The following is an 11,523-nucleotide window of genomic DNA, read 5'->3' on the forward strand; positions in this document are numbered from 1 at the left end:
TCATATATATATATACCTAGTGTGTGTGTGTGTGTGTGGGGGGGGGGTCCTGGTAATCATTAATGGACAAAGTGTGAGACCTTTTAAGAAAGATTAGTAGGCTAGGCTATAACGTTTTATCATCATTATGCCTTTAATCTTGTTCTGCCTGTGTCTGTGTGTGTGTTTGTCTGCATGTGTGTGCGTGCGTGCTGCATTGCATGCGTGTGTGCATGTGAGCGTGCGCACATGCATATTGAGAGAGCACACAGTCTGGACGTGTGTGTGTGTGTGTGTGTGTGTGTGTGTGTGTGTGTGTGTGTGTGTGTGTGTGTCCGTCTCCGTCTACATTTTGAATGACAACACTTCATGTCTCCAAGGCCAAAGATTGCTAGGCAACTTCCCTTCGGCCGTGCAGCACTCTCTCCCCTCATTGGTGGGACTCCAGGGTGTGTCTACAAGGCAAAAGTTAGATGGAAGCTTGCATCAACGGGCATACTTGTATATATATAGGCTACTGTATCATATTAAGCATGCATATATACATACAATTCTGTATTTATATAATTGTTGTATATATTATATATTTTTTCAATATAGACATTTTTACATGTCATATACTGTAGTACAATTATTGTCCCTATAGACTAGTTAAATCCTTATGCATGGGCGGGAAGAAAGGACTGCATCCAAAGGAAACATGAAAGGTTTTTCTACCATCTGAACAGATTAAAAAGATTGCGTGTGATTTTCAGGGCGATCCAATATATTCTGGGAGACGCGTTAAAGTGCAGCTCTTTCGAGAGCGACAAACTCTCCCGACAGCTACAGGACAAAGCCTCAAGGTTTCAGGCTTGGTCGTACATGATTGGCTAGCACCAGAGAGAGATGGAGACAGAGAGAGCGAGACAAAGGAAGAGACAGGGACAAGGACAGGGAGGGAGGCGGAGAGAGAGAGATTGAAAATGGCTGCTGTCTTATTTACTGACCTGCTCTGAAAACTGAAACGTTGGTCACATGATATTGACACCGTGTGTGATGACCTCTTAGTATGTTTCTGCTGTATCCATGTCTAGCACATAGGCACCCTCACAAACATGTTCTAGAGTCACTTTTCGAAACTAAGAGGAGGATCTATCATGAATCTCCTGTATTTCCCGAATGGTTGTCATGGTGATATACTGATCAGAGCTATTGATCTGGAATCGAATTGGCGCAATGTATCTCCCCTCTCTCGATCCCTCTCTCTCTCTTTCTCCCCCTCCCTCTTTTTTTCTCTTTTTTTCTCTGTCTCTCTCTCTCTCTCTCTCTCTCTCTCTCTCTCTCTCTCTCTCTCTCTCTCTCTCTCTCTCTCTCTCTCTCTCTCTCTCTCTCTCTCTCTCTCTCTCTCTCTCTCTCTCTCTTCCCTGTCTTGCGTCTCTTTGCGAGCATGTGTGCATGACATTGGCATGGAATAAAACACTTCCTCATAGATTATGTTATGTGATGGTCACCATGGAAACACACCCTAGGGGTAGCCTACCGCACACTGATAATAATGTCTGGCCTAGATACTCATTTACGGATAGCTCATAGTTTGCCTGTGTGTATGTTTGTGTTTATGTGTGTATGTGTTTGTGTGTGTGTGTGTGTTTGTGTTTATGTGTGTGTGTTTCTGTGTGTGTTTCTGTGTGTGTGTGTGTGTGTGTGTGCGTGTGTATGCATGTTTTTGAACGTGTGTGTGTGCGTGTGCATGTGTGCGTGTACATTTCAGGGTCCAACATAAACAAGATGCATGAGTAAGAAATGCATGAAATGATCCCATCGAGCAGAAAGAGTCTTGCTGCAAAATTCGTCTGTGTGTGTTTGAGTGTGTGTGTGTGTGTGGTGTGTGTGGTGTGTGTGTGTGTGTGTGTGTTTCTGTGTGTGTGTGTGTGTGTGTGTGTGTGTGTGTGTGTGTGTGTGTGTGTGTGTGTGTGTGTGTGTGTGATGAAGATGGTTGAAATGCGAGGATCTGGAAGGAGTGGGTAGAGACAGCGGATGAGACCCCAAACGCACATTACGCCCCCATCTTCTTTGGGCACGTCTTTTTTCATTTTTTATTTTTACACTAATAAGATATAATAAGACTGTACATGGGGAATCCTGCTCGAGCTCTGTCTGTGTGTATGACAAGCGCACGCTGCGATCACTTAAAATATGCACGCTAAATAACTAAAAAGCCGTTGAATGTTTGATGTGAGCTAGATGTGTAAATATATACTGCTCACATGAGTTTGTCTCCGGAGCGTCCCCCCCCCCCCCCCCACACACACACACACACACCCTCCGTCTCTCCCTCTCTCTCTCACACGCACAGAAAGCCCATCACGCGCCACCACACACACGCACACACACACACACACACACACACATGCACACACACACACACACACCACACACACACACACAACACACACACACACACACACACACACCACACAACACACACACAGACACACCAACACACGCACACACACACACACACACACACACACACACATATCGTCCAGCACCTAAACTTCCCGCTTCCTGTGATGACTCGGGCGGGCCACCGGCGGAGAGGTAACAAAATGGGGAGAGGGGATGGAGAGGGGAGTTTCCTGGGATGGGAGAGTAGCGGAGGGGAGGGGGCTGGGCTGGGGTGTGGAGTGGGGTAGGGTAGTGTGGAGGGCAGTCACGTGCCCTCTCTCCTGTGCGCCTGAACTCTGTATACCTCGCGCGGCAGCAGAGCCAGTCAAGCTGCTAGGGGGGACGCACAGAACCGCACAGCCATCTTCAACTTACTTTCTCAGTTCATTAAAAAAGGAAAAACTTCCGCATCGTCGTCTCCTTCGGAAAAAACAGCCGAGAATCCGGCGAGCTCAGTTGGGATATTTATTTTCTATTGCCTTGTATTGACTTCAGAGGATCATATATCTACTGTAAATAAGAGGTAGAGGATCACACGGCTCGCTCACGGATGGAATATCGGGACTCGAGGAGCTCGGGGCGCGCGACACACCGGGACTGAGTGACGCCGGTGGATTGGACTCTGCCCTCCGGTAAACGCTGACAAAGTTTATCTTTTTCCTGCTTATTAATGTATTTTCAATCTGCGCTTTCCCAACTGTTCATGTTAACCCCGACCCCTTCTAGAAATTTCCCGGATAGCTTATGGAAGGGGTAATTAGTTGATCTCTCTTCTCAGCCCCATAAATGGCTCCATGGGGGCAGGATGAGGCTGTGGTCTTATAATGTTCATCGCTAATGGCCCTCAATGGGTTATTGGGAATATGTATTCAAATGTTTCTCTTGCTGGATATTTCGTTTTTGATCGATTTATTTAGAGATTTTATACTACAAAAGTCAAGTGGATCTGAATTATTGGCTAGGTGCTCGTGATATTAAGGCATCTGATTGTTACGTACACATTTTCTTAATAGTTAATAATCCATTTTTTAAAAAAAAACTGAATCAGGGCGATTGGAATTGAACTTCGATGTTTTGGTGTTTAAATGATATTGTTAATGTAGGATTTAACGTAGGTAGATTGCCGATAGATTGCCTCAGAATGATTGGATTTCATTATAGATTGTGTTTAAAAGTCATCGTCGCTAACTGTGAATAAGGACATATCGAATGGTAATGCGATTCTCCTCTTTCTCCGACACATACTAAAATGTGATAGCAAAAAAAACAAAACAAAAAACCAACACACAATAAATTCTCTCTCACACACACACACACACACACACACACACACACACACACACACACACACACACACACACACACACACACACACACACACATACATGCTCCCAGTGTGACACTGTCGTAGAGGTATAGTCTTAATAACGCGTTAATATTTGGCCACTGGCAGTAACTTAATGCGGTCCTGTAGTCGGTTGAAGTCCAATAAAAATAAATGAAGAAATACTGGAGCAAATTCAAGAATATCATTTCCTAATACGTGTTCTTATCCACACACACACGCACACACACACACACACACACACACACACACACACACACACACACACACACACACACACACACACACACACACACACACACACACCACACACACACACACACACACACACACACACACACACACACACAGAAATCCCACCCACACTCACCTTTCTGTAATTGTATTTTGGTACATACTCGCTTTCCATAATAACAAACCTAATCATTTATTGAAAACAGTTCTCTTGGATGTCTAGATGTAACTAGCGCACAAAACAATTAGCATACTGTGAATGTAATCTCATGGCAATATGCATTGTGTGTAATATGTTCCCCCCCCCCCCAGGCATTATTTAATGTTGTCAGCCAACCTTGCGTGTAAACACTGCACACAGTGACACTATATACACATGAAAATATAGAGCTATATGCCCTCTGGTAACTTATCCATTGAAATGTATACAGAGATTGACTACATGAGTCATTATCAGAGGTAGTGGATGTAACTGAGTATGTGCGAAGATGAGCTGTCCTACCGTACACAATGATGACGTTTGCCATGACGTTGAAATGATCACACCATGATTTGTTGATTCCATGATTTTACGACCGAGCCTGACATTGTCTACAAACGTGTTGCTATGTCCTTATCCTAACTATTGCTGTCGTTTTTACTCACATGATTTGATACCCCGGTGTAAGCCATGTTATTGCCACGTCCGGGTTGTAGAGTTGTTGATGGCAAGGTTGGATTATAAGCATCAGCAGTATAGCTCCTGTTGTGTAGCTCTGGGATTATTAAGGACCGACCATTTTTGAAAATGCTGAACTTTCAACTGCCAATTGATTTCTCTACACCTGCAGAAAATGGTGTACAATTTATGAATGCATATATGTGCATGCATCTATTTTTCTATCCATCCATCTATCTAAATATCTATCCATCCATCCATCTATCTATCTATCTATCTATCTATCTATCTATCTATCTATCTATCTATCTATCTATCTATCTATCTATCTATCTATCTATCTATCTATCTATCGATCTATCGATCTATCGATCTATCTATCCCTATCTTAGCTATCTTATCTATCTATCTATCTGTCTATCTGTCTATCTATCTATCTATCTGTCTATCTGTCTATCTGTCTATCTGTCTATCCGTCTATCCGTCTATCCGTCTATCCGTCTATCCGTCTATCCGTCTATCCATCTATCCATCTATCTATCTATCTATCTATCTATCTATCTATCTATCTATCTATCTATCTATCTATCTATCTATCTATCTATCTATCTATCTATCTATCTATCTATCCATCTATCTATCTATCTGTCTATGTTTATCTATTGAGCGAGTGTCTGTGTTGTCCCTCTTGCTGTTGTTAACGTGCCTTGCTGTGTGGACATTGTGTTCAGGGTCCTGCCTCAAGCAGGGCCATTCGGGCGTCACGGCCTTGAATCATTTCAGATCCGATGCTAGCAAACGCCACTCGAAACACACACACACACACGCACGCGCAAACACAACCACGAGTACGACCGTGTGTGTGTGTGTGTGTGTGTGTGTGTGTGTGTGTGTGTCCGTCCGGTGTGTAGGTTCGGGCCACTGGCAGCATGGCCATGATTGGCAGACAAGAGCCAGAGCTGCAGGAGCACCAGGGAGGATCGCAGGAGGAGGAAGGGGACGAGGAGGAGGAGGAGGATGAGGAGGAGGAGGAGGAGGAAGAAGAAGAGGCGGAGGAGGAGGAGGATGGGGAGGAGGTCGAGGAGGAGGAGGGAGGAGGGAAGGTGTGCGTGTCGGTCCAAGGAGGAGACGGGCAGCCGGATGAAGAGGGGGAGGAGGAGGAAGAGCTGCCCTACCCGTCTCTGGCCCCCGTGGTTCTGCTGGCTCTGACCCAGACCACCCCGCCCCGCTCCTGGTGCCTCCGGGCCGTCTGCCACCCATATCCTGCACCCTAGGCGATATCGAGCGTGCGCGTGTGTCTGGTGTGTGTGTGTGTGTGAGTGTGTGTGTGAGTATGTCTGGTGTGTGTGTGTGTGTGTGTGTGTGTGTGTGTGTGTGAGCGTACCTAAGACACATGTTCTGTTTAGACTTCAGCTCCTCAGCCTTCTCCATTGTACCTACATCGTACCTTTCTGTTTACGTTGGGGATAAACACGTCGGAGACAGGGGTCTCCATCGTGTGTGTCTGCTGAGCTTCAGCGAGTGCACGGACTGGGCCACGTGTGTGTGCGTGTGTGTGTGTGTGTGAGTATGCGTGGGCGGGGCGCGTGCGTGCGTGCGTGTGATGCGCAGTTGCCCCGAGGTATTTCCTGGGTCTATTAAGGGCGGCTAAAGATTGGCGAACATTTGTCGGTGATTTGAGGTTTCCATGGTGACTGCGTCTAATAAATCCCCAGGGTTACCGTTGCTTGTCAGAGGCCTTGTTGCCAGCCATCATCTACACGGCCGCGACAGGTCCTCTCCCCCGCGGCCTTTGTCTCCTTCTCCCTCTTCCCATCGCTCTATCTTCTCGACGTCACGTCATGTCGTGTCATGTCGTGTCATGCCGACGCCATACCCTGGACGGACGCCGTGCCTACCGCGTCCCCTACTGTGTATCGTACCGCTTGGCGGCACGTCCTATTTCATATCAGGTACTGTCTCATCTCTCATCATCAGCATTGTCATGGTATTGCACCGTCATCGTAATTGTCAGCATCATCGTTGTCGTCGTTATCATCATCATCATCATAGTCAAATTGTGTTGTTAATGTAGGATTTGACGTAGGTAGGTTTCCTATGGATTGCCTCAAAAGGATTGGATTTCATTATAGATTATATTTAATAGTCATCCTCATAACTGTGAATAAGGACGTATCCAATGGTAATGCGAATTCACCTCTTTCTCAGATTCATACTAAAACATAAGCAAAAAAACCAAGACAAATAAACAATACACATACATATACGGACACATACATCCACACAGTGTGACACGCAAATATTTGGACCCTGGCAGAAACTGGTCGGTTGAAGTCAAATGAAAATAAATGAAGAAAAACTGGAGCAAATTCAAGAATATAATTTCCCAACGTTCCATCGTCATCACGATCATCTGCCTCATCGTCATTGTCACCACCATCCTCATCATGCCATTGCATCATGTCGTCAACATATAACCGGTCATGTCGTCCTACCAAGTTAAAGTCAACCTTTGAAAGTCTCCCAGTTTACAGCGATTGAAGTGGAATACAACAGTCCTCCACTCACTTCATCGCCCAATTAAAGACTCATCACAATTCAAGATGGCAGAGGTCACGGCCTCTGCCATCACACAATTCCAGTAGGGGTTGTTTATGAGCCTAATATTATGGAGGGATGAGGAAGATATCAGACTAATTCCCCTGCTTTTTACATTTATTAATAAATGTACCACACACTTCTACTTATGTATTCTTATGAGGCGTTATCACGAGATGAAACTTTGCTGTGAGCCAAGGTTTTCTGAGAGTTTTAGACCAAATCTTATTGCAGTTGCAAGGCAATAGCAATCGAGTAACGAGAATGATCAATCTGCTTGACAAACTAACTTTCGTTTATTCACTTACAAAAGGAAACAACTGTAGCGTGGGCCTAACAAGCATGCTGCTAACCCTCATGTCTTGAAGATACAAGAATTATAAAGCCTAAGGAAAGACATTGTCTCAGTTCCCGGTCGCAATCTTTTGCCAAATAACTGCATGAATTAACACCCATGACTAAAAAAGTCAGGATTTTGAAAATGGTATTTTAATGGTTTATTGATGGTATATTAATAGTATATCAATGGGAATAATGTGGAGATAGCAGCCTCTTGGTTTCACTATATTTATATTCTGCATGTACACTTTCTTTCTTGAGCCAACCTGTTTAAATCCATAGGTATCTGTCGCCGTCAGCTCTCTGCGTATTATATTGAATATGATAACACAATTTGGGCATAAATACAAGCGTCGTTGTCAGTGACATTGATTATTATCATTTTTTTCTTTTACAAATGCCGTGACCCAGGTTTGGTAGTAGACCGCTAGGCTGTTACCATGGTCACTCACTGCTAAATTGCCCTCTCACTCTGTCAGCACTACTTTAACACAGTCACACATCCTCCACACACACTATGTATGCACGTGCAAATGAATATACACACCCACTCACACATACACACACACTCTCACACACACACACACACACACACACACACACACACACACACACACACACACACACACACACACACACACACAACACACACACACTGACACAAGCTACACACACACACACACGATCATACACACCTGTCAACTGACACAAGCTTGCGCCCACACACACCGATAATCACACACACACACACACACACACACACACACACACACACACACACACACACACCACACACACACACATACACACACACACACACACGCACACACACACAGACGCACATACATGCACTTAATATGGTGCTACACACACATGCCTGCACACACCTGCACACACACAAGCGCACATGCGTTCACACACACGCACACACGCACACACATACCCACGCACACACAAGCGTAAAAACGAAAACTCATGCACATGAACACACACAGCGATGCACAGAGGCAAATCCATGTACTCAAACACAAATGGGGGGGAATCTCCCAGGGAGAAGTTCTTTCAAAGGAATCACCTGGTTGCTTGGCAACAGCGTAGCTCTGCCCCGATGGCCTGGTTACTTCCGCTGACAGTGTTTGTTTGCCCGTGCGTTCGTGTGTTTGGCATCAGGCTTTGTCCTAACATTTACCATGTTTATGCATGTGACAATATCTAATTATCCCTATTTGTGTGCATATGGGTGTTTGTGTGTGTTTTTGTCTGCGCCTATATGTGTGTGTGCGTGTGTCCGTGTGACTGTGTGCGTGTGTCCGTGTGACTGTGTGCGTGTGTGCGCGCACGCGTGTGTGTTTGCGTGTTTATGTGTTTGTGTGTATCTATGTGTGCATGTGTGTTTGGTGTACACTCGTGTGTGTGTGTGTGTGTGTGTGTGTGTGTGTGTGTGTGTGTGTGTGTGCGTGCAAGCATGTGTGTGACTGTTTTAATGTGTTGGGGAGTTGTGGTAGGGACTTGGGCGGATGTCCGCTAAGCGGAGGGGGTGGATGTAGATGTGATCGCAGAGGGGGGGGGGCGTTGTGAGGGGAACTGGCTGTCCCGTTCTGACTGCCGTCCCGCTCGCTCTGTGCTCCCTTCCTGTTGTGGTCCGGATCACACTTCCCCTCTCGTGTGTTCAGTGTCTGCACCACCGACTTCTCCAGCACACATTACCTCTGTTCACTTTGCCATGGAAGAGGGAAGAGGTCACAGAACTCAAGAATGATACTCATCTAGGGAAAACACGCAAACCGTATTCCCTCCTCCTTTCCTCCTCCTTCCTGCCTTCCTTCCTTGCATCCATATTTTCCTTCTTAACTCCTTGCCTTGCCTTTATATTCATCCATTGATCTCTCCTTCTTAATTTTCTTTCCTCTTCTTTCCTTCCTTCCTTAACCTGTCCTCCTTTCCTTGTTTACTTCCTTCCTTCACCCGTCCTCCTTTCCTTGCTTCCTTCACCTGCTTCTTCCTTCCTTCCTCCCTTCCTTGTAACATAGCAACCGCCAATTTCACATCCTCTCACGTCAGAAGGTACTTCACAGCCACCTCCTGACTTCATATGTCTCCTCACATGCGTTTCACACACGCACACACGTGCTCAGCACATACGGGCGCACAACTCTGGAAGTGATGGGCGCTGCTAATGTTGATGTCGCATAAACACAGTGGCACTGCATGGTAACTCATTTCTGAATCTATGTCTTAGTCATGATGCCCACACACACACACACACACACACACATACACACACACACACACACACACACACACACACACACACACACACACACACACACACACACACACACACACACACACACACACACACACACACACACACAGAAACACCGTAGGAGAAAATTACTTATTCAGCAGTGCATCAAACATTTAGGACATTCCCCTTTTGTTCAAAGATGAGAAACGCTGATGTGTTTTTTCAGTTTAATTTAAAAACGATAGTTTCTAATTTTCACTTCCGCCGGTCCAAACAAAATGCATCTTCTCCACTCATGTTTTCTTTTTCTTTCCTCTCTACATGCCATGAATGTTTTAATTGGGCCGGGGGGAGGGGGTACGGGGGGAGGGGGTAGAGAGGGGGGTTGGGTGACACAGAAACTGAGGGGGAGATAGAGAGAAGAGAGAGAGAGAGAGAGAGAGAGAGAGAGAGAGAGAGAGAGAGAGAGAGAGAGAGAGAGGGGGGGGAGAGATAGAGAGAGAGAGAGAGAGAGAGAGAGAGAGAGAGAGAGAGAGAGAGAGAGAATGAGAGAGAGATATGGGGAAAATGTGATAGATAGGAGGTAGTCTCACAGAAATAAGGGTGAGATGTCCGGATCATTTCAGCCAATTAAAATGATTCAACGGACGTGTCCATGGTAACCAGCTGTCACATAGTCAAGGGGTGGAGCCCAGAAACTTGACATCAACGTATCCTGGCTACCTTTCTCCCAGCTCTCTCTCTCTTGACACACACACACACACCACACACACACACACACACACACACACACACACACACACACACACACACACACACACACACACACACACACACACACACACACACTCACACACTCACACACGCACAGCACTTCTCCTGCTAAACTAGGTTACGTATAATGAGCTCCTCTGTAAGTGGTGTGTGTGAAGATGTCACCCAACAGGAGACGATACATACTGCATACATCACCGAATTTCATTCCCAGTGTGGAAACACATGCGTACACCGTCCCGGCTGCTGGGCGTAACAGGCTCACTCAATTACATAGAGATCCACTTCCATGTTCCAAACTCTCGTACGTAGCACAGCGAGCAGTCTTTAACCGCCTCGGTGTTCCGAGTAATTGCGTTAGCCCTGCAGCCACGGCTACGTTCGCTCGCCATATTGGCTTTTGCGTGTATCTGTGTCAACAATCTGTAAACGCCGATGAATTAATCACCGGGATAAACAAACAAGACCGAAGCAGGCGGAGGATATCGCCGCCAGCTAGCTGCCTGCGCAGTGTCGCCGCTACCGCCGCTAGCCAGGCTTCCAGATGGCTGGAGCGCTCCAATGTGAGCCTCTTTGTAAGCCCTTCAGCCGGCGGTGGGCTCACCCCCCGTGTGTTGACCCCCCGTGGGCCTTCGCCCCTCCCGCCCTCCCCCCCCCCGACCCCGCCCCATCCACATGTCCACGGTGGTGGGGCCGTGCCAGCGAGATGGGTGTAATATGATCTGATTTGATTAATAATGTCTCGCCTGACCTTTATCACCTGTGTCCGCAGCGGAGGAAGAGCAGAGGGAAGGACGAGGGGGGGGGGTGGGGGGGTGGGGGGGAGGGAAGTGATGGAGGGGGAGGGGAGGGGATGAAAAGAGGTGTGGCTGAGGAGGTGGGAGTGAGACTGTGGCGTTGGGGGTGCTGCGATAAGGA

At 46.5% G+C, this 11,523-nt stretch overlaps 1 protein-coding gene across 1 annotated transcript in view; it reads left to right on the forward strand.

The window, feature by feature from the left end:
- The first annotated feature begins 2,677 nt into the window (after nt 1-2,677).
- The window catches only part of LOC115540786 (voltage-dependent T-type calcium channel subunit alpha-1G-like), a 30,870-nt gene continuing 22,024 nt past the window's right edge, over nt 2,678-11,523 (forward strand). The window contains 2 exon segments of the mRNA XM_030352362.1: nt 2,678-3,041; nt 5,558-5,904. Coding sequence (XP_030208222.1) covers nt 5,576-5,904 — 329 coding nt within the window. The 5' untranslated portion in view covers nt 2,678-3,041; nt 5,558-5,575.

Source organism: Gadus morhua, chromosome 3, assembly GCF_902167405.1.
Source record: "Gadus morhua chromosome 3, gadMor3.0, whole genome shotgun sequence".
In the NCBI taxonomy this organism is placed as follows: domain Eukaryota; kingdom Metazoa; phylum Chordata; class Actinopteri; order Gadiformes; family Gadidae; genus Gadus; species Gadus morhua.